The 24,010-nt window shown below is 43.2% G+C and overlaps 1 protein-coding gene across 18 annotated transcripts in view; it reads left to right on the forward strand.

The window, feature by feature from the left end:
• Window positions 1-6,513: 6,513 nt before the first annotated feature.
• TNIK (TRAF2 and NCK interacting kinase) overlaps window positions 6,514-24,010 on the forward strand; it is a 381,117-nt gene continuing 363,620 nt past the window's right edge. For all 18 annotated transcript variants that reach the window (XM_014866817.3, XM_070509445.1, XM_014866823.3 and 15 more), the window contains exon 1: window positions 6,514-6,942. In XM_014866817.3, coding sequence (XP_014722303.1) covers window positions 6,886-6,942 — 57 coding nt within the window. In that variant the 5' untranslated portion in view covers window positions 6,514-6,885. The remainder of the gene's footprint in view (window positions 6,943-24,010) is intronic.

The raw sequence follows: 24,010 nt of genomic DNA on the forward strand, positions 1-24,010 counted from the left end.
AGGATCATCTCCCCGTTTCATATTTTTTAATTTAATCACACATGCAAAGTCCTTCCTGCCATGTAAGATAACATATTCATGGGTTCTGGGGATTGGAACATGGATATCTTTTGGGGGGGGCTGTTAGTCTACCTACGACAGTATACAAAAGCAGAATGGATGCTGAGTGGGCCCCACCACTCAAAAAACATGCCCTCTACAATACACATTCTGGTTTATATTTTTTCTCTTCTTAATTTGATTGAATTTATCATTATCCTTGTGCCATTTTTTCTCTCAAGTAGTTTGTAACTTAAACATCCAGTTTATATCTGCCTCTATGGTAACCCTTATACTTATCAGGCATTATTGACTTACAATTTTCTGTATGTGTTTAGAGATAGTATCTATACACATCTTCAAATAAGACAAAAATCTTAGTATGCTTTTCTCTCTCTCCTTTCCCTTTGCCCTCATAATAAGATCATTTCAGTTTGACATGATCATTATTTCTTTTTACTTTATGAATCAGCAATAATAAAAACTTAATTCAAAGTTTTCATTTTTGTTTTCTATAACAGGAAGTATTTGGCCACAAATAACAGAAAACTCAACTAAAAGTGGCTTAAACAAAATGAGAAAACTTAAGGTCACATAAAAAGAAGTTCAGAGATTGGTTGTTCCTGGATTAATTTAGTGGCTCATTGATGTCATTAAGGATCTAAACGATTTTCATCTTCTGCTTTCTTTCTCAAGCTCATCCTGACCTAGTAGGAAGATGGCTGCCATGGTTCCAGCTATCACATCCACAGACAACCCCATCTGGAGACAGTGTGTTAGTTATCTGTTGCTGCACAACAAATCAAATGTCTAAGAACAATAATAAAATCTACTATTTTTCATAGTTTCTGTGCGTCGGGATTTGGGAGCAAGTTGGTTGGGTGGTTCTAGCTCAGGATCTCTTGTGAGCTTGCAGTCAGAGCCAGTTGGGATCACAGTCATCTGAAGGCTTGACTGGACTGGACGATTCAAGGAGGCTCACTCACATGGCTGGCAAGCTGCATGACTATCGGCAGGACGCGGTGGCTGGCTTCCCCTACAGCAGTGGTTCTCGACTAGGGGTGATTGTGCTCTCCAGGGGACATTTGGCAATGTCTGGAGACATTTTTGGTTGTCACAGCTGGGAAGGTGTTATTGGCATCCCGTGGATAGGGACCAGGGATGCTGCTAAACATCCTATACTGCACAGGACAAGCCCCCACAACATGAATTATCAGACCCAAAATGTCAGTAGAGCTGAGGTTGAGAAACCCTGCCTTAGAGCAGGTGAACCAAGAGATCAAGGTAAAAGCTGACTTGTCTCTTCTTACCCAGCTCCAGATGTCCCCTGTATTCTATGTGGAGGGCTCTACAAGGAGGGTAGGTAACGGGAGGTGAGGCTCAAGGAAGCCACCTTGGAGGATGGCTATCACAGGCAGGAAGCTTTCCCTGGCCCTCTTCTCTTCTCTCTCCTTCTCTTCTCTTTTCAGTTTTCAAAGAGGAAAACCATTCTTATAACCCCCCACCAGACTTCTCCTTAGTCAGTGTTGCATGATATGCCTATGTTTAAACCAATCATTAGGAGAGAATAGAATTGCTATGAGGACTTTAGACCATTTAACAGTCCCCCTCCCTCCGGGGCTGGGGAGAGCCCATGTTCTTTAAACACATGAAGGATAAATTCTCACAATCAGAGTTTTACTAGTAAGGGAGAAAGAGAACGAGTGTGAGTGCTAACAGTCTGCTACCTCTGCTCACCATGGTCTTTCGCGTCACACATTTTCTTTGTGGATTCTTTGGTAGAATACATTTTCCAATGATAATTTAAGAGATGATCAACCATTTGAATCCTTATGCGTCTGAAAGTATGTCATTATTTTGTATTCTTTCTTGTGTTACTTTATTTGGGTAGATAATTCTAAGTTGGAAACAATTCCCTTAGAATACTTTGTTCCATTATCTACCAGCATCCATTGTTGCTGATGAGGAATAGTGACCTGGTTAGAATTGTCTTTTTATCCTTAATGCTCTGAAGTTCCATTTTAGCCGGAAGATGCTGAAACATTTTATATCAATTCTTTAAGGATTTCCTTCCATCCATTCTAGATGAATGTTAGAACTTCTAAATTTATTCTCTATATTGTTTAGAATTTTGCTCATTGCTTTAACTTTTTTCCTGCAATCTGGGAGAAAACTGGGCCCAATCTTCTAGTCTATTAATTCACCCTTCGGTTCAGCCTGAATCAGTACAGCATGGTAAGGAAAAGCCTGAGTTCCAATCCTGACTCAACCATTTATTACTGTGTTGCCTTGAGTAAGTTAATTAACCTTTCTATTCTTCAGTTCACTTCTCTGTAAAATGAATATGCTAATGATATTGCCTACTTTATAAGATTATAAAGATTAAATGTTAATATATGAATGCTGAGAAGAGTACTTGTAGCAAAGTATTATTATTGTTCAATCTATTCATTTTTAAAATTTCAGTAAATATATTCTTAATTAGTCCTCTAACTGGTTTGTTTTCATAATAACCTTGTTGTTTTGTGAATGTAAGATCTTGTATTTTCCCTCTGAGGATAAAAAATATATACTATAAAACTTCTTTTTGCTCTGTTAAAAAGAACTTTGGGTGTTCAATCATTTGTTAATTGACATTGGTGCCTCTCTTTCATAGTAAGATTCCTAGGAATGATTGGCGATTCTGGGTTGTCCACGCATCTTAGCATTTGGAAGTCTCATTTGCCTATCTGTGGGGCTGATTCAAATGCAGAGTGCTTCTCTGCTGAGGGGGAAGGGAGACAGGACAGGACAGGGGGTGTGTGTGTGTGTGTGAGTGTGTGTATGTGTGCGTGTGTGCGCGTGCACGCGTGTTCCCATTTCTCTTGGCAATTGGTGAGCAGCTCCTTGGGGTGACCCTGTCTCCTTGGCCCAGGCACCCACATTCACAGAAAGTGCGTATCAGGGCTAGGGGCGCACACATCCACCTGCCCATTCTCATTAGCCTGCTTAATTTTCTTCATATCACTTATTACCATCTAAAATAACCTTTGTTATCGATTATTTACTCACCAGTTTATTATTGGCCTCTGTGAAGGCAAAGCTCCAGGGCCTAGTACTGTGTCTTGCACAGAGCACATGATCTATGTACATGTTTAATAGGTGAAGGAGTGAATTAGTGCCACTCTTTAGTTACTTGCCGTGATGAAAGTGCCTGCTCGTTGTAGCCATTGCTTCTGAGCTGGAAGCTGCCCCAACTTTCACCCCGGCCCCGCTCCATACAGTTTTGATTTGTGGTTCTACTAGCAATTCAATCCTGCCTGCTTTATATAACCTAGGAAGTCCTCTGAATTGCTGGACCACTGATGCTGCCTTTTTTGTCTTCTAGAACTCTAATGAATTTTTAAAAATATACTTTCTGCTACATCTAGGGATTTGTGGTGACAGAAGATGTAAGGAGTACGCTTTTAGAAGCTCCACAAGCAGTGTTACAGATTTCCACAGTGTTTATTTTAGTTGGAACATGGATTTGACATTAAATAACATTGAACTTAATATGGAGAACAGAACCCCTTTTGGGATTCTTTCTCTTTTTTATAAATATTTTTAAAATATAAAAATATTTCAAATATACAAACAGATACAGAGAACAATATAATGAATTCCCTAGTAACAACTTAGATTTAACAATTCCAAACATTTAGCAATTCTAGCTTGAGATCTATTTTTTTTTTTTAAATAAATTAGATATCATTGTTGGGGCCTCCTCTGGGACTTCCCATTCCATTCCTCTTCCTTCCTTCTCACTACCCTGAAGCTCATCCGTACCCTTCCTGCCTGTGTCCATGCTTTTTACACTTAACTACATATTTACACAGACATATACAACAGATCATGTTCTGCAGACTTTCAAGCTGCACACAAATGACATCAATTCTTTCAATCCTTCACATGACACCAAGAAGAAAATCTCACTTAGGCTAAGTTTTGAATGCCTTTTCTGGCATTTCCTACTCTCTCTTAACAAACTAAGAGTGGGCCCCAGGATAGAAGCCTGGGGCAAGCAATGATAGCTAGCTAGAATTTAATAAGATTGCTTTATTTTCCTTCATGTTTATTTTAATGGTTTCCTTCTATTTTTTTTTAGCAAGTGTTGCTAGCTTTCCATTTACAGTAGCAATTTATGTTTCCTTTTAAATTAAATGTAAGAATATAGTACTGATTTAAAGAAAAATATTAAGTAAATAATAACAGTCCAGGAAGTACACAGACATGGCAAAAAATTAGGAGTTTGTACTGAAATGGCTGAAATTTGATGCGCACTCGACCTAAAGGATGGAGTTGAAGTTCCTTAATGGGGCATCTAAGGTCCACCTGATCTGACCTCTGCTTTCCTTCCCAGTCCAGTCGCCAGTCACTTCACCTCCCGCACAAACTGCTGGAGTGTCCTCCTTGCCTTACCAGCTGGAGGTGCCTCGGCTGTTGTAATCTCTCCTTTTATGGTATTTCCTGTAGCCTCATCCCTGCCTCCACTGCCTCTCTCGTCATCCTCTCCGGGTCCTAGGAAGCCCTCTACCACTTAGTACCCATTACAGTACTGAACACAGAGCTTTCTAATCTAATTCTAAATCTAAGGGTTGAATTTAGTGCCACTGTCAACGGTATCGTCAAGGCCTGAACCACTCACTAACGCCAAAATAAACGATCCTTTTGTGATGTTTCAAATAAAATCTGGAGTATAAAATGGAGAAAAAAATCTTTATCTCATTTTTCTTATGTTTGGAGTTTTAAAAATAGTTCTGTTCATAGATCTCAATATTTGATCTTAAATTATTTTCTTTCAACATTGAGACAATACATTAATTTGTCATCTAGATTGAGGGTAAAAAAGGGACAGAGAAGGGTAAAACAAGGACGATGACAGGAAATGATAGTTTGTAACGTCATTTCGACATTACTTGGTGTCTTACTGCATGTTCCTTACTACCTCGAGCTGGATGATTTTAGTAAAAACATGAGAGATGAAATCGAGCGTTTTGAATATAACACGTTTAAACGTTTGACGTTTTAACGGCAAAAACGCCTAAACAACTGTTGTGGCCGTTAAGATGTTGGAACAATTTCAAGTTTCATGATCCACAATGCACATAAATAGATACAATAATAGAAACAGCACAGCGTATACCGAATGCTGGGTGAAAGTCTCCTAATGTCTGCAGTTGTGATGAACTTGCTGCAGTGGCTTCCATTCATTCATTCAAAAGCCTTATTCTGAAGCTGATATTCACACTACACGATTAAAATTCCTCAATGCCCTTGGCCAGAAGTATGCTCATCTTAACAGAGGTGCAGATAATGCTTTCAAAGCTACTGCTGTATTTGGGGAAGAGTTCAATTTGAGCGTTTCTTCCCGCATATTTCGCGTGGTCACCAGGGCTGGAGAGGCGGGCTGTGCCGGGAGTTTGGGGAAATGACTTCACACTCTTGATTACAGAATGTCGTGTTTACCACTGTAGACGTTCAGCCTTTAAATGAGAAAGCGGGTGGAGCAAAATCGCTCTCACGCCGTACATCTTGTATGTTACATCTTTTTCCCCCAGCCAAACTTTCTCCATCAGTCTGGGTAGGTCAGCCGCGGAAACGCTGCCTGAAAGCGAAACGCAGGGTCCTGAGGCGGCAGGTCTATGAGGTGTTGCCATACCCAGTGTCGCCTTTGGAGTTACCTGAAGCATTGCACCCAGAGAACAAGCTTCTCGTTTCTATTCGGTCGTTTCCGTGGGGAATTGCGGCACCGGCAGGTCCTGGGTGTGGCGATGCCAAAAGGGAGCTCCGATCTCCCAGCTCTCCCGCTTCTGGCAAACCTTCCCGGCTCCGAAGCGGCGAGTGACCGTCCCCCAAGACCCGCCATCCGGAATCCCGGGGGCAGCTGGCGGACCCGACCCAGAGGCCGCTGCAAATTGCTAAAGCGCGGGGCTGGGCGCGCTGTGCCAGTGCGCTTCTCCCCCATTCGTTCCGTGGCTGGAGGCGGATCCCCTTCCCAGCACACAAGTCCTTATATGCACCGGTTGCACCAGCCCGCGTTACTCCAGCCCCACAAATAATTAATGGGGGCGGGAGGGCGTCGCTCTTTCTTTTCTCTGGATTTTTTTCAGCGCTAGAGCATTTGCACCCTGTGGAGAAACCCCCAGATGCGATTGAAGGGCCATTTTGCTGCAGCGCATGAATTGGACACACAGAAATAAAGCCCCCTTGTCCCTAAGATAAGCACGGCAGGGTTCAGGCACAGCTCTTCAGATCCAGCCGGATTAGCCAGCAAAAGCCCGGGCGGAAAGGGTGCACGCCCCTCCCCCACCCACGGTGGTGCAGAGGGACCGGGTCAGGAAGCGCGGCCTCTCCCCAGGCAGAAACCACGCCTCCTCCGCCTCCCCCCCCCCTTTACTCCTCCCAGGAAGCGGTGATAGACAGTTCTGTGTGGTTCTCCACCCCCACCCCCCCAGCTGAGTGGAGGAGTTGATGTGTCTCATTATAACAGCCAATGCAGCCGCCATCCACGCACAAGCAAAGCAGCATGTCCCATTTAAATACACCCACGCAGCCCGAGCGCCCTTAGCCGATCAGGGCGCGCAGCCCACACGCACCGCGGCTCCGGGCTTGGAGATCCGCGCAGGTTGGGCTCCCGGACCCCGCCGACCGACGCGCGGAGGATCGGGATCCGGCGCTGCGGGGCGGGGGTGGGCGGGGGAGGCTGGGCCCGGGGCCTCTGGCGCGACACCCGCATGAGGACGCGAGTGAAATAGACCAAGGTGGAATTTCCAAGGGAGAAGCTTCGGGGTGGTTTTGGTCCATTTCTCCGGCAAAGAAGTAGACATGGCGAGCGACTCCCCGGCTCGCAGCCTGGATGAAATCGATCTCTCGGCTCTGAGGGTGAGCAGAACATGTTTTCTGATTTCTTTCCAGTGGTTTGGGTCAGACTGAATGGGCTCGGTGCGTGGACGGGGGCTGGAGCTGGTGGGCAGAGGCGGGGGAATGCGATAGGGAGGGAACATGGTTTCTGGTTTTGATTCCGGGGCTGCCGAGGTGCGCTTGGCTGAGCCCCCACGGCAGGGGCTGTGCGGTACGTGTCCCCCTTTGGTTGTAGCCGAGGCTGCCCCGAGAGCGCGTGGAGCTTATGCCAGTTTCATCTTAGACCGATGAAGAGCATTAAAATGAAAGGCTCAATCTGTGTGTGTGTGTGTATGTGTATACACAAGCCGCGGGCAGTCGTCTTGTGCCAAGGCGCGAGACCCCTCTGTCCCTTTCTGCAAAAAGAAGAACAGCGTGAATAAAGGTACTGGCTCCTCAGGTTTTCCAGCTACCTGCAAGATGGTATTGTGAGCCTGGCTGTCCCCGCGAAGGCGAACCTGCCGCTCCAAGGGGGCAGCTATTGCTGTGCTCGCCTCATAGATGGCAACTGCCTCCCCTTCCCCCTTTTCTGCCTTCTGCGCCCCGACTCCCCCTCAGCGCTCTCTTAAATGCCGGTCTGCCACTCACCTTTATTTATGGTTTTAACTCAGCCGTGCCTGTGCTTTCTGACTTTGTGGCTGTGACATTTCAGTTTTATGGCTGAACTTAAGCAGGTGAAAGGGATGTGTTCTCTGCCTTTCCCCAATCAGACCGGAACTCCCGGGAGTGTGTGTGTGTGTGTGTGTGTGTGTGTGTGTATTTTCCCCGCGTCTGCGGCCAGTCCTTTGTAGAGAGCACTTCCCTCCCCCGCCCCGGCCTCACCGGTTTGCATTTACCTTCACGTGAATTGACTCCGACGTCGTTTCATTGTATCGACTGAGGCATCACTGATACAGAATCCATTTTGCTGTTGTTTTGAGATCAGAGTACCAGGAATCCCAGTGCAGCCTCGACGCCACCCCACCCCCAACCCCAGTCCCAACACACTCCTTCGGGGAAGGAAGGGGTAGAGCTTTCTTGCCATTTGAATTAGATGCTGCCTGCCGGGAAGGGGGGAGGGGAGGGGGTGGCAGCAGGGGTCTGAGAAGGATCGGACACCAATTTAAGGACAGCTTCTTCCTCTCTTGAACCAAAAATAAATTTGAATTTTAAAGAAGCCACTGCATCTCTTTGAGGCATGGAGAGTCGGAGACCGAGTCGGTGGTGGCTCTCAGCGCGGAGACGGGCAGGATGGGTGAAGCTCGGAAGTTCACACGCCCTCCTGAGGAATACATTGTTAGACTGATGCTAAATCTCGGCGCCGTGTGCCTGAATCTTCAGTACTTCTCCTGACATTGCCTCCTTCTCTACGGTTATTTTAAAGACCTACCTTTACGGTCAAAGTGGTACTTTTTCTTTAGTCTCCTCAATCGTCTCTCCCTTCCCCCCTCTTTTATACTCCCCCTCCCTCTCTCCTTAATCCTTCTTTCCAAGAGGTGAGTTTTCTGCAAGGCAGTCGAGGCGTTGAGAAGGAACAGAGATGCCATTTGAAACTGGCTTTTTTGATAGTTGGGCGGCGAAAGCCCATTCATGTGTTTGTACAGTAAGTGTCTATTTCCCTGGCCCCAAAATGCCACATTCAGAACCCACTGACCCCTGGGCAGCTGGGGGTGGGGGTTGGTAACAGGGTGGGTGCTTGGGCCAAGTCTGTGGCTTCCTGCCTTACAGACTGTTGTGTTCATTTGCCCTGCTTTCTGTGCTGGGAGTTGCTGCCAGCCGGTTAATCAGGTGGATGGATGGCCCCGACTTCAGGGTAGGGGAAAGTGGCAAAGGCAGGGGATGGAGTCTGAACAATGGGCAAGCCTTGTGATTTCCCTGAGTTGGAATCTCCACACCACTCTGATGGAAAGCCCTCTAATGTGATTTTCAGTTGGGCTGGGCTGGAGGGGTCTCTCATGGGCTTTTTTCCTGGGAAGGTTTTCTGAGATGCCGAGCACAGAGCCTACAGGCTTGTGAGCCTCCATGAGGGCTCACCAGCCAGCCTGGAGTGCTGTCCACTCATAGGACGACTGTGCTCCCGAGATCTGTGTTTTGAAAAGACATCTTTGTGGGATTCACTGGCGTTGCCCTTTGTGGCCTGGGCTTAGTGCTCTGCCTCTGTATTTCTCCCTGCAGGAGGTGTGGAAAGAGGGAGGGCTACAGCTGGCTCAGGAGCTGGGGAACTGCTGGCTGAAAGACTTCAATGCCAATGTGGAGACAGTTGTGTCCTGGCGGGCTGGGGTCTGCCACCTGTCTTGTGGTGGGTGAGGTGTGCAGGCCTGGAGGGAGTGGGTCCAAAGGCCATGTAGGTAATCTCCACAGATCAGGGGGCAGATCATGTCTGTCTGTCTTCCCACGTTAGGAGAGGTGGGCTCATCTAGATGAAAGGTCTCATTTGTTCCTAAATTCTCAGTGAAGCCTGCCTGCTGAGGATGCCTGACCCCTGAAATGCAGCCAAGGTCAGCGGCCTCTGGGAGAATGTGATGCACCCCTACCAGTGCCTCGCTGTTTCGGTGGCTCTTTAATGTACACAATCAAGGCTCTTTTTGTCAACCCTGCGCTCAGTGCATGAAAAGCAGATCCTGGCTGGAAAGGCCTTCATCCTTCTCACTTTGGGGGCTTATTGTTCTCGGCCAGTGATCCCAGACTGGACCTAGTCTAAATTTTCTCCAAATAGCAACAATGCATAATTTAAACGAGAGCAACCAGTGATGGCACTGATCATTTAAATTATGCAAGATTTGGGCGGCTTTTAAAAGTAAGATAAAACAGGATCTTTTTTGGTTAGAAAAAGGATGATCCGAATCCAGTTTCCTTAGTCCCGATTTTTAGAGCTCCGGAGATAAACCAAGTCTTGAGGGAGGGGGATGAGTTCATAGATTTAGAAGGGGAAGAGAATTGTAGAACACTTAACCACTCCTTGCATTTAATCCCTTGGAAACTGAAGCCCAGAGAGGCGGAGCCTATTGCCCAAGGTCACACAGTTAAACCTCCACCTTCTTGGGAGTGGGGGGAGTAAGAAGGGTGGTTTGGGGAGAGAATCTAGGTTTCCTGACTCCTCATTCAGTGCTCTTTTCTCTAAGTCACATTGCCTGTGGTTGATTCAGAAATCAATGATACATTTTCTGCCTGAGCAAAAACAGTGGCAGAGAGGAATAATTTCAACAGGGTCATGGAATTTTATTTCTCGAGAATGGAGAAACTGCTTCGTGCACTAAGCTCGTGGTACATGAAACCAAGGAGCTGTAAGATTCCTTTGAAATTAATCTTGTTCTGTCCCCTTCAATTCCTCCTCTGCAGGCAAATGACTGAATAATCTAGGACAGATGGTTGTCCTGCATGGTAACCTCTCTCCGTAACCCATCTCCCTCTGAACATGTCCCACGGGGTCAGTCTAGACATACACATTACTCGGATGTTTCTGCATGTGAGGTTTATAGAGTTCTATGTATGTTTTGTATAATCTATGTGGATACTTATTTTATATATAGTACTGTGGATATAAACTATCCATGTGGGTGTATGAAATGTGTGTATACACACATGCATAGGCTACAGAAAACAGTCTACTCATTCAAACCCAGGGCTTGAGTCATTCTTCCTTTCAAGACATCACAGTATTAAAAGAAATGAAATTTGCCACCAGTAACTTTATTCCATACGAGGTGAAATCAGCCCAGAAAGCTTTTTGGAGATTAGCATATATCTGAATCTGAGCGCCTTGGCTGTCCTCAGCTTGGCCCACAGAGTAAGACATTCAAGGCCAAGATTCGCCACTGCTGACTTCATACCCTAAGTTTCTGCCAGGACTCGCACTCACTTTTCTGTTTGAACAGAATTAGATGACCTCTGCTTGTCTTTCCCCCTACTCCTCGCTCCCTTCTGGACCTAGCTATTTCTTTCTCCATCAAAACCTAGATTTAAGAATTCTCCTCGTCTGGAAGACTTGCACACATCCTTCCTGCTACACTTGTGTTATAAATGGTATGGTGTTTTCTTTCTGCCTGCTCACTAAACTGTGGGTTCCTTCAGGCCAGAGGCTAGGTCTTGGTCGTCTTTGAGTCCCTTGTCCCAGTTAGTTGAATAAATGAATAGATGCATGAATGAGTGAGCGGGAGGATGGAGTGTACTGAGCACCAGATTTTATGTCCATGTCTTATGAGTTTTGTGACTTTGGGTAAGTCATTCAGCCATAATTAACTTAAAAATGGTAGTGATCACAAGTGCTTGCCTTCCTCACAAGCTGATTTCAATAATCAAATAAAGCATTTCTAGCAATGCTTTGAAAACCATAAAGCACTAGAAGAATATGCTATTTCATAATTAAATAGAATTTTATGGGAAACTTGATTCCACCAACATTTGATCCCAATGATTGTACCTAATCAAAAGTGATCCTGAGAAAAAGATATCAGAAGGTCCTACATCTTTTTAATAGTAGTTTTTCTTTTTTAAAAAAAAATTATTTTATTGAGGTCATATTGGCTTATAACATTGTGTAAATTTCAGGTGTACATTATTATATTTCAGTTTCTGTATAGACTGCATCGTGTTCACCACCAGTAATCTAGTTTTTATCCATCACCATACATGTGTGCCCCTTTACCCCTTTCACCCTCCCCCACCCCCTTCCTCTCTGAGTACCTTTTCCTTTTTGTGCAAATATGGCCTTATACGTTTCTCTGTTGGCTTAGGTTGACCTTGCCCCAGTATCAGCATTCATTACATATGAGGTGAGCCCAGTCTGGAAGCTTTTTGGGGATTAACATATTTCTAAACCAGCATCAATTATCAGCATTCTTCATTAAAACCTTCTTTTTCTTTAACTTTTTCACCTCTTTATGGATTAACCATTATTCAAATAAAAACATGTTTATTATGCCGGTGCCTTTTCAGAGTTTGTGTGTATGGTGTGCGGGGGACAGGGGGAGGGAGTGGGCACCTGAAATGAGACACTGCTGGTCCAGTTTTTAAAACCTTCTGGTCAGAGGTCTCGTGGGGCTTAAAGAAATCTTGAAACATTGTTAATTCATTAACCCAGAGCACTTAATTAAATTTGGTCTGAAGTGACAGTTTAGTAAAGTTGCATTAATTGATAACAGTATCTTAAAATGGTAATAACATAGCAGTTTTGTTTTGTTTTTTGTGAGGAAGATTAGCCCTGAGCTAACTACTGCCAGTCCTCCTCTTTTTTTGCTGAGGAAGACTGGCCCTGAGCTAACATCCGTGCCCATCTTCCTCTACTTTATATGTGAGACGCCTACCGTAGCATGGCTTGCCAAGTGGTGCGATGTCCGTACCCGGGATCCAAACCTACGAACCCTGGGCTGCTGAGAAGCGGAAGGTGCGAACTTTACTGCTGCGCCACCGGGCCGGCCCCACATAGCAGTTTTTAAATCAGATACATTTGTTGGTTTTTAGAGATTCATTAAACAGGTGCTTTGTCTGCAATGACATTGCTTAATAATAAAATAGGTTGTAGTGGTAGATATCAGAACATCAGAGAAATATGCATAATCATTTTCAGTATTCGTTATTAACTGTTGTAATTTAGTGCAAAAGCTAATATAAGTGATGGTTTGCTGTTTGCATAATTATCTACTTAGGTCATGCAGTATTTTGTGGATGAAAGAATACGCAACAATTTTCCTTCATGGAAACATCAAATTTTTCCCCCTTATGTGTAAGACTCTTAGAAATCTTGTAACTTTGAGCCTTGCTGGTTGGCCCTTTCTTCTTTCTGTGCCTCTGCCCTGGAATTAATCTTTTGTGCCCTTCGTGTTTTGACACTGTTCCTTCTTTCGTTGATTCCAGTTCTCATGTCCACCCGGCTCTCAGCTACCATGACGCAGTCATGGCTGCCGTGCCCGCTGAGCACAAGCAGTCTCTCTCTGAGTCTGTGTTCCTGATAGAATTTGGGATAACTTGTGTCTGAAAGATGCTTTCCTGTCAGACTGGTCCTTCCATTTCTGTGGGGGAAGTAGCTCTCTAGAATAGGGCCTGCACTAGCAGTGCTGAGAATTCCAAGAAAATCTGGGTGATATTTTTTGAATGAAATGTTGTTCTGCACATATAAATATAAGATTCCTAGTGGAAAGAGAGGGAGGACTTAAATAGAAAATGTTGGATGAAACCCGCTTGTAATTTCTTCCATTCTGGTTGGAAGCTTATTTCCCTCTAGAGAAAGATGCCTCTCTGCTTTTTAGATGCCCGGGCGGTCTCCAGTGATCTCCAGGAGGTGCCTTGAAATTCTCACAACACATTTTATTTCACCCCAATCTTAAAACTCCTTCCTTAATATCAATTGCCTGAGTCCCCTTGTCTCCATCCCTCCCTTCAGCTGCTCTGGTTGCTCTTCCCTTGGCAGCACCCATGACAAGACTTGCCTCCTACAGCTCCACCGCCGGCCTCTCCCGACTAGTTTCCCTTGTTCACTGCAGCCATGTTAGTCTTCCTAAAACACAGTTGCATTCTGGGTGTTCCTTATTCTCCACCTTCTTGACTCCTCACAGCCTATAGACCAAAGGCTGAACTCCCCAGCATAGCATCAAGACCAGCTCTGATTCTGCTGGGTCTCCCACCGTGCTGCAGTTTTAGGAACCACTCCTTCACTGCTCCCACAGGGAACAACTTCCTTCTCGCCATGCTCTGAGGGCATGCCCTACCTTATTCTCCTTTTCTGTACCTACTATCCTAACAGTAAGGATTCAAATGCTACCTTTTCTGCAAAATTGTCCCTGATTTCTCTCAGATAGAAATTATCCCTCCCATTTGTAAACGTTCTCAGAACTGATCTCACACCTCTTTTAGAACACTCAGAACTTTCTGTCTTGGATTATACTCACTACTAGACAGCAAGCTTCATGAAGGCATCATATATTTGAGGAATCCCCACCAGGAGGACCTCTGGGGCTACAGGGCCTGGAAAATGTAGATCGGGAAAGGGAATAAAGACTGCGGAATTGTTAAAAATTTAATTAAAAATAAAGCCCTTTCTTCTGGTTATAAAATCAACGCATGATCATTGCAGAAAATTTGGAAGATGGGGAAGAGGCAAAAAGAATTCCCAAGGATAACCATGTATATATTTTGGTATATGGCTTAGTAGTTTTTTTCTATGCATAGCTAAATAGATAGCTTTAAAAAAATTGAGATTATATTGTATCTCTTATCTGGAACTTGTTTTTCAAACTTAATAATCAGCCTTTTTGTATGCTATTAATATTTTTCTATGGCATAAGTTTTAAAACTCTTTATCATGGGGAATTTTAAACTTATGTAAAAGTAGAAAGAATATTGGAATGCTTGTCCATTGCTCATGGGAATATAAAATGGTACAGCCACTTTGGAAGACAGGTTGGCAGTTCCTCAAAATGTTAAACATAGAGTCACCATATGACCCAGCAGTTCCAGTCCTAGGTATATACCCAAGAGAATTGAAAACATATCCACACAAAAATGTGCACACAGATGTTCATAGTAGCTTTATTCATGATTGCCAAAAAGTGGACACAATGCAAATGTCCATCAACTGATGAATGAATAAACAAAATGTAGTATATTCGTACAATGAAATATTATTCGGCAGTAAAAGGAAGTGCTGATACACACTATAACATGAATAAATATTATGCTAAGTGAAAGAAGCCAGATGCAAAAGGTCACGTGTTATATGATTCCATTTATGTGAAATGTCGAGAATAGGCAAATCCATAGAGACAGAAAGTAGATTAGTAGCTGCTGGAGCTGGAGGAGAGGGGGAGCGGTAAGTGACTGCTGATGTCCTAAAATTAGATAGTGGTGATTGTCACTCAACTCTATGAATATACTAAAAATCACTTGTCTACTTCAAAAGGGTGAATTCTATGGAATGTGAATTAAATCTAAGTAAAACTGTTATTTAAAAAAGTAGACAGAGTAGTATAATGAGCCCGCAACTTAAAAATTATCCAGTCGAGGGGCTGCCCCATGGCCAAGTGGTTAAATTCGAGAGTTCCGCTTCGGAGGCCCAGGGTGTTGCTGATTCGGATCCTGGGTGCTGACATGGCACTACTCATCAGGTCACGCTGAGCCGGCATCCCACATGCCACAACTAGAAGGAGCCACAACCAAAATATATACAACTATGTACTGGGGGGATTTGGGGAGAAAAAGCAGCAAAAAAAAAAAAAAAAGATTAGCAACAGTTGTTAGCTCAGGTGCCAATCTTAAAAAAAAAAAAAAAAAATTACCCACTCGTGACCAGTCTTGTTTTATCTACACCCTCATCCATTTCCTCCCCTATATTATTTTTAAGCATTATATCATTTCATTTGTAAATATTTCAGTATGAATCTCTAAAAGATAAACACTCTTAAAAAATACATAACCACAATACTGTCATGCCTAAAAAGTTAGTATATGATTTTAAATTTCTTCAAATATTCAGTCAGTATTCAAATTTCTAACTGTATATTTTTAATGACTGCTTAGCATTTTATTGTGGGGCTGTATCACAATGTATTTAACCGATTCCATGAAGCTTTCCGTTATTTCCAATTTTTCAGTTCTTGTAAATAGTGCTTCGATAAACATCCTTACACATAAGTCTTTGTACATCTCAGTTTCCTTAGAATAACTTGCTAGTTCAGTTTACAATGAAATTGCATGAATGAGCTTTAAGCCTCTTAACATTGTCAAATTACCTGCCTATTTCCTGTGAGGTAGGTGTGTATCATTTACAAATGAACACATGAGACTTAGAAAAGTCAGTTAATTTACCAAAGGTCATAGAGCTACTAAATGGCTGAGCTTACGACTGACCTGCCCCAAAGCCACCGCCCATAGTGACTCACTTGGCCATTATTTGACTTATGGATGGACATTGTCATGACTTCAGAATTATCTGATGTATTATCTCCCTGGGGTTCACACATTTCCCAGAAGCCTTTTGTTCTGGGCACAAGATCTCTTTGATGAGCATAATGGTGTTTTAAATGTTATTTACAAGGTATTTCTTCCTTATGATTTTGCTTTTCAAATAACCCAGGTCAGCTTTGAACATGTTAATTGTTCTTTTTCTTGCCTGAAAACCTGAAAACATAAAATATGAACCATTTTGGGATTAGCAGTGGTTTCCTTGTACATCATGTATAAGGGATGTGTACATTTAATCTGTCATTCTCTTTGGAAAATCATCCAACAAGTGTATTTGGAAGTTCTGTGGAATCAGGTTCAAAGGTTTCCATTTTTCAAGAATTGGAGACCAATGAATATGTGATTATCACAGAAGATAGCAAGATGGGCCAGAGGACATGTTATGGCCGAGGCTGTTCTCAAGCTGTTAGCTGCCAGATTATTATTAAAATCAAAATCTTGAGTTACACTTTTTTTTTCACATGAATGTAGATGTTTTAAGATTACAGTGTAGGAAATGGAAGATGGAGCTTGCAACTGAAAGAGTAGAGAGCCCTGTGTTTTGGACCACAATCTACTTTCCACCTGGTTTATAAGTAAGAAACTATTAAAATTGACACAACTTTGTGGTTGTCATTCTTATAGAGGCCAATTGCCTTGATTTACTAGATTTTATAACCTAACCCTCCATTTAAGATGCTTGTAAATTATTTATACCTAGGGTAAAAATCCAGAGTCTCACATGGACATGGTTTCATCCTTTCTACTTCTAGGTTTATGTTTTAGCTGCCTGTAATCAAATTACAGCAGTGTGGTGGGTGGAATAGGTTGTGAGCAGTAATTGCAAACTGTATTTAAATAATAATAATAATATTTAGCATTTATAGAGCACTTTATATCTTCAAAGTACTTGCAAACATTATCTAATTAAATTCCCTGATTATAATCTGGATATAAATGCACTGAAATCCAGAACAGGGTCATGGGAAAAGTATGCTTTTGAAAGTTAATGCTAGCTGTGCTTTAAAAATCTGCAGTGATGGGAGAGTTAGAGCTTGGGATTCTGTTGGAGTGTTTTTGTACATCCTTTTGTTCAGCCTGGTGGTGGGTTTAGGTTGTATCTGCACTTCCTCAGTGCCTCTGCTTGATTTCTCATCGTTGAGGACTGAGTGCTGAACATCACTCTGGTCCTTACAGATACTAAAATATGAACAACGTAAATAAGCTTTAAAATGGGCTCCCTCACTACATTTTGTGCCCTGGCCTCGGATGAAACTCCCATTAGTAAGTGAAATGAAGTGGGGTAGTGCAAGGAAGAATGGCTATGCATTGTGGTTTAGTAATTTCTATCTGAGAAAAATAGATTAAACTGCACTGTAGGATACGTCATAAAGAAATGCGTTGGAGAAATGAAACGTCTTTAGTTTGACTGTACAAGGACTTCTTGCTGTTTTGGACATGTGTCTGTGTGTTGTCCCCTTGCATGTATGTCCTATGTTGGCAATTTCGATAGTGTTGGAGCGGGGACCTGCGTGGCTTACCCAGTAGGTAGCAGAGGATTCTGCAGCTGGTAGATTTTCAGTAAATGTTATCCTGTGCATGAGGTTTTCTAAGAGCTGGTTGACAGGTTAACTGCCTAAACAGTGGTTCTTAAAGTGAGATCCTCGCATCAACAGCTTCATAATCATCTCTTAGGTCCTGAGCTACTGAATCAGAAACTCTGGGGGTGGGGCCCAGCAATCTGTAAATTAAGAAGCCCTCCAGGTAATTCTGATGCGCTTTAGAGTTTCAGAACCACTGTAAACCGCCTAACTGTTTAAAAGACAATTTTCTTTCTTCTTGTTTCTTCCGTTCTAGTTCATTCAGTCAGAAAATATTTATTGAGCATCTACTGTGTGCCTCTCATTGTTGTAGATGCTGAAGATATAGTAATGAAGACACACGTGAACGCTGTCCTCATAGATCTTAGTGCCTAATGAATCAGAAGAAATAATCATGAAAATGATTTCCTAAATACAAGTTGTTTGGAAACACACAGAACATATCCACAGAAATTTGGGTATGGCCTGAAAATACTGCAGAGTAGGAAAGGACATAGTGATTTCCATAAAATTGCTGCAACTTTTTCGTCAGGCATATGGCTTCAAATTTGAAAGGCATATACTTTTAGGAATATGGAATTTAAAATTCCACACTAATGTTATATGCATTTGAATTGTTTGTAAGAAAGAGGAATACTTGAAATGGAAAAGTCTATAACTTTCAACTTAAAATCCTGGACTATTCTTTGCATGGGCAATTAAAAAAAAATTATTATTAGCAAGTTTATTCAAGGGACGGAAAAGTCCCACCCCCATGATCAAGAAGAGGCATCCTTCTGGTGTTAATTTCCTGTTTTTTCCTATGGACCTGTAGGGATTCAGTTTAAAGTCCCAAGAGGTGCTGACATTTGCATAGAAGATGAAAAAAAGAATCCATATTCACAAACTCTTTCAGGCCTGCTTTTGTTTGAAGCCTGAAATCTTTAGGTTGTTTATTTTTTGAGACTTGGAAAATGGAATGGACTTGGAGTCTAGACAGCAGGTTAAAGGATTTCCTTATTGAGAAATCCCACAGCCTTTCCTTGTAACAACAATCTGTAAACGTCTCTTACCCAGCCACAAAGATGTCCCGTCTCATTTAATCTGCAGTTCTTAGATGAACCCACTGCTTATATTGCAGATTTTTTTTATTTGGGGGAGGTTGATGATTATAGTTATTAAGGCAACTTTGTACACAACTTAATGATGAGCATATATCAAAATTTTATTTCATACTCACTGCTGGGGAAGATGCTTTTGAAAAATCAAATTCAAAGACCCCTCTTGGAAGACGTATTTTAAAGGGCAAAGAGGTGATTAGATAATCATCATTAGACTGGATATAAAAATTATCTGGTTAAGTACGGTTAAGTGTTTTGCAGTATTGACGACGGGGAGGGCAGATCCAACATTCTCCAAGTATCGTTCAAGTATCAGGGACTTGCACAAGCATTTTTAATCAGGAATGTTAATTACTCTCTGGATGGGGCAGTGAAATTAACTACCATTCAGAAAAGTTCTACCTGAGACCAACTTTGGGACAGTTTCGTGTCTAGCAGTGGTGGTGTCTTAGGCCCTGAGGAAACGACGAATTTGCAATGGCTTCTTTGCCTCCATTTGCATAGTTGAAAGGATCCTTGGATGGGACTGTGGTTTTCCAGTTGAACTCCTAAGACTCTGTTAGAGGCCAGAGACTCTGGGTAGCAGTGGAGCCTGGAGGATTCTGGTGCTGGTGTCCTACTATGGAATAGCTGATAAGGTCAAAGTCGAGTGTCTGCTGTTCCTAAAAGTACGCTTCCTTTTCTATTTTCTTTAAACTGGTAGCTCCAGCACCAGTCAGAGAGAACTCAGTTTTCTTTCCATGCAAACAAATAAACAAAAGAAAGACTGTGCTCTCCTGGAGCTTCAAGACCCAGATGTGACTTTGGGAAGGAACGCTGCACAGGCTCTTTGGTCCCAACAATAGGTATGTTCTCTGTGAGTATTTTAAAGATGTAACTCGCGCTGCTGTTGTAGTCATCATTTCTTGAATATGAACAGCTTTTATTTTTGGAGAACAGATGTAAAAGTGTGAATACAGAAGTCTACATATTTTGGCAGGGCGTGGGGGCTGGGGAGCAGGAGGAACAGTGTTTCTTTAAAATCATGGGAACCCAATCTTAGTTACTCCTTTGTTTTTCTTGAGTGACTGGAAATTAGCAGGGGAAATCTCCTGGAACCTGACCAGCTGGGTACCTAAACCTCCGCTTAACTGATTGCACCAGAAAAAGTGCTAGTGGGTAATTAGTGTAGGTCCTCATCGCTAGGAACAAAAAGGATCCCTCCCTAGGAGGCAACCTGTCTGTGAAGAGAGGAGATTGTACACATTAGTGACATACATAGGACCCTCAAAGTACAATGTTGGGGAGAGAGAGATCCAAGCCCCACAAAGGGGGTTTGTTCTCTAGATTGGAAAAGTCTGAGTGGAAGGAGTTTGAGAGCTTGGTGGTCTCTAAACCAAACCTCTCGCCAGTTGTCCGGGTGCCCACCTGCTCCTTTAATTTGTGAGTATGTTTGTAAAAGGTATGTGGGGTTTTCAAAGCAGCGGGGGCATTCCTGTGACTATTCTCTGTCCCCTTGAGGCCAGGTGTGTTTCTTTTCTTTTCTGGAAGCAGGGTCTCTGCTTTGTCGCTCATCACCTGATACCGTGCAAGTTGCATCAGATTGAAAGAAATAGTTCCCTGACCTTCTTTCCAGGTTCCTGGCTGTGGTTGCTGCCTTCTGTAAGTTGCTGCTGGCTGGCAGGATTCACAGTTAGGATTTTGTCCCTGTGGAGACTGTGTTTGGTGTGCAAGACACGTTCTCATTTATCACGCTTGCTTCCTTGATAACTCCCCTTTGGCAGATGTTTTGGTCCAATTTTCCGTGACCATTAGGTCTACATGGTTGTTTGGTATTGCATTTCGATACGAAATGATTTCAAGCATATTTCAAATGAACATCTCTGATAATTTCTTCTCTAAATTTCAGTGAAATTTGGAATGTGAATAAATTACAAGGCCTTGTGAACTCCATGGTTCACACAACTGCTAGTTAAAACTTTATTCAGGCTATGCTTCATGCCATCAAAAATGTAAATCTGGAATTAAAAATATACCTGAGGACGTAGATAAACTGCAACCCTCATGCATTACTGGTGGGAATGTAAAATGGTGACTCCACTTTGGAAGACAGTTTGGCTGTTTCTGAAAAAGTTTAAGATAAATTTGCTATGTGTCCCAGTAATTCCACTTCCAGTTCTGAATATCTACCCAAGAGAAATGAAAACAAGCAAAAACTTGTACATAAATGTTCATAACAGTATTATGCATAATAGCCAGAAAGTGGCTATTATGTCTATCAACTGATGAACAGGTAACACAATGTGGTGGAATATAGTGGAATACTATTTGGCAATGAAAAGGAATGGAGGACTGATACATGCTACAACGTGGATGTTACGCTGAGTGAAAGAAGGTAGATGCAAAAGATGACATACTGTGTGATTCTATTTATATGAAATGTCCAGAAAAGGCAAATCTATAGAGATAGAAAATAGGTTAGTGGTTGCGTAGAGCTGGAGATGAAAACAGGAGTGATTGCAACTGGGCATGCGGGATCTTTCTGAGGTGACGAGATGTGTTCTAAAATTGGATGGTGGTAACATGAATGAATTTTATGGTATGTAAATTATACCTCAGTAAGGCTGTTAAAATATAATATCCCGGAGACATTGCTTCGCGGTTGGGTGAGGTCCATCCACCATGAGGGCAAATCCTCCAGTGAGGTTATTCCGGTACTTCTAGGAAGGCCATCTCTTCAGCGCTTTGGAGGACGAGGACTCTGGTCCTCTCTTCTGCTTTCTACTTAGCTTCACGTCATCCCTTATTCTGCAGGGCTTCTCATATTTTATGAACGTAATCATGGTCACTTCCTTCCAGAGAAGGCGGCCCAGATAACTTATCTCTCCTTCCAGAAAAGGGAGGACTTTGGAGCCGGGCCTGGGGTCACCGTTGCTGTCTGAAACTGTTCCTTACTGAGCTCCTTTCAGTTCTCAGTGTTTCGCGCTGTGACTCACCCTGTGCTGTTCTCTGCCTAGAGTAAGTCACCTCCAGTCCTTGTAGTTAACAAATAATTTCTTTGTTTGTCTCCCCCCACCCCCCTACTACCCCCCAGAGGAGCCTGCAGTCTCCACAGAGGCGGGACCTATGTTTTGTTTATCCTCATATCTAATTATTAGTGAAATGTGACTTCTCATGACTTACAGCATCAGGCTAAACTCCTTAATCTAGCAAGGCCTTCCATGATCTAACCATTCCCTACTTCTTTACAGTATCAGCCGTGACCACCCCACTCCCCCTGACCACCCCACTCTCTCTCTACACACTAACCTGGTGGTTTTCAAATTGTAATGACTTGTGAAGTAAGTTTAATGGGTTGCAATCAGCTTTTGGAAAAAATTAATTAGATTAGAGTAGAAACATGTTACTGTGTACATATTGTCTTGTTTATGTGTGTGTGTTAGGTCCAATGTAGAATGTGTTTCCTACAGAGTATAGGGACCAAAAGTTTGAGGTTCGCTGCCCTGGCTTAGTCCGTAGGACTGCATGAGACTCAACTAGAGGGATTTAAATTTTAAATGTTATTTCAGTAATTAAGCCTGCTGCCCACAAATCTGCAGGTTTGTGGCCTTCACATAATCCACATGCATGTGGTCTGCGTACTAAGAAACGGTAATGAACTGCAGTTGCTGACATCCACCTCACTGACTTTGGCTCCTTGTTCTTGTACTGAACACCCACTAAGAGCTAGCAGCAATGCCGGGGCCCTGAACACAGTGTGAACACAAGAGATACAGTCTGGCTGCAAGGCAGAGTAGAGCGAGTTGCTGCTCCTTCTGCTTGGGAACTCCCCATCCCCCATCTTTGCTCCACCAACTCTGTGATGAACAGCTATTCATCTTTCTGATTTTAACTCAGAAGATTAGATGTCTTCTGCTACTTTCTGTGAAATTCAATGACATTTGTTTCTGCGTAGAGACTCGAGGAAGATGAGATGCTAAAAGGAGCCACCATCACTTGAGGAACGGAATTCTCCAGATCTGTGGGAGCCGAGGAGCTGAGCTCTAGGGGTGGCAGTGGGGGACTGAAAGGTCAGTCCTCAAGGAGGAACGAGTTGCTGGAAATTGCAGTAGCCACCACGGCCACGAGAGCGCCCTCTGGGAAATGTGGGGAAGGGAAGAGGCGTGGGAACTTTCCACAAGTAGCAGAACTGGGTGGGGGCTCAGAGCCAGTCATCACTGTGGTCATCCCCCAGCCTGGCATGGTGTCGCATGTCACAAAAGCAGAGACAGAGAAAGACCATGGACTCTGTCATATTATGCACAGGAAAACCGTAAGGAGCAGTCTGCAGGCTTCTTGCATCTGGGGTACCCCAGGGAGCCTGGGGAGGCGGGGAGAGTATGGCTTTTCCCTCTGAGCAGCTCAGAGACACGGTAGAATGTTTATGAAACCAGTGGAGACTGAGCACATGTTTAGCTTTTGGGGCTGCTCGTGCCAGGTGCTGAGTGAGGGGCTGGCAGGCAGGTGGCACAGGCTGGTGGCTCATACTGGCCTGGGTTAAGGCAGAGATTTGGTGCTCAGCTTTGCAGTTCCCAGAACGTGATAGGATCAGGGTACCGGGTCTTAGGTTACACCAACATGTGGCTGTACCTGACACTGATCTGGAGCAAAATTTATATAATAATAATAATGGTAATCCCAATATTAATAGCTAATATCTTTTGTGACCACTTGCCATGTGCAAGGCACTGGGGTAATGATTTTAGAAGTCTGGTTCTATTAAGGCAGTCACATTTTGTGATATGTACTGTGACTCTTCTAATTTTATAGATGTGGAAGCTGAGGCTTAGGTAAGTGACTTATTGAAAATGATGGAGCCTGGTTTTGAACCCACGTTGGTCTGGTTTTGAAACGTATAAAATGTAAGCATTGTGGTATTGCTACTTCCCGTTTTTTAAATATATAGTGGAAATACCTCCCCGGTGGTGGAACCACCGTCTGCTCTCCAGGGCCGTGTATTCCTGATTCTGGAGGGACTCGGGAATCTGAAATTTTGATTGGAAGTGGACTTGCTGATGCTGGAATGAAGCTGCGGTTGAGCCTGGACCTCTAGCCTGCCCTCTGCCCAGGGTAGAATACTGATCCCGCCATGAGTGGCGGTTGGACAGATCTGGGTAAATCCACCTTCTCTTTCTTTTGTGGCCCTGATCAATCCATGAAAACTCCTGTTACTAAGATGCTTCCTTGTGGAAACTATACCAATTATCCATGGTTCATCATCTAGGACATCCCTCTGCCCCTGTTACCATTAATATCTACTTTGTTCTTCTTTCTTGTTTTGTTCATACTTAGTATCACCTGCAGCTCTGTTTTGTTTTAAAATTATTTGTCCGTATAGCCGTAATTGTCTTTAATTTATAAGTTCCTTAAGGGCAAGAACAGCATCTGATTTACATTTGTGTCCTATAGTATGTCTAA

The sequence above is a fragment of the Equus asinus genome, chromosome 5, assembly GCF_041296235.1.
Source record: "Equus asinus isolate D_3611 breed Donkey chromosome 5, EquAss-T2T_v2, whole genome shotgun sequence".
Classification (NCBI taxonomy): Eukaryota; Metazoa; Chordata; class Mammalia; order Perissodactyla; family Equidae; genus Equus; species Equus asinus.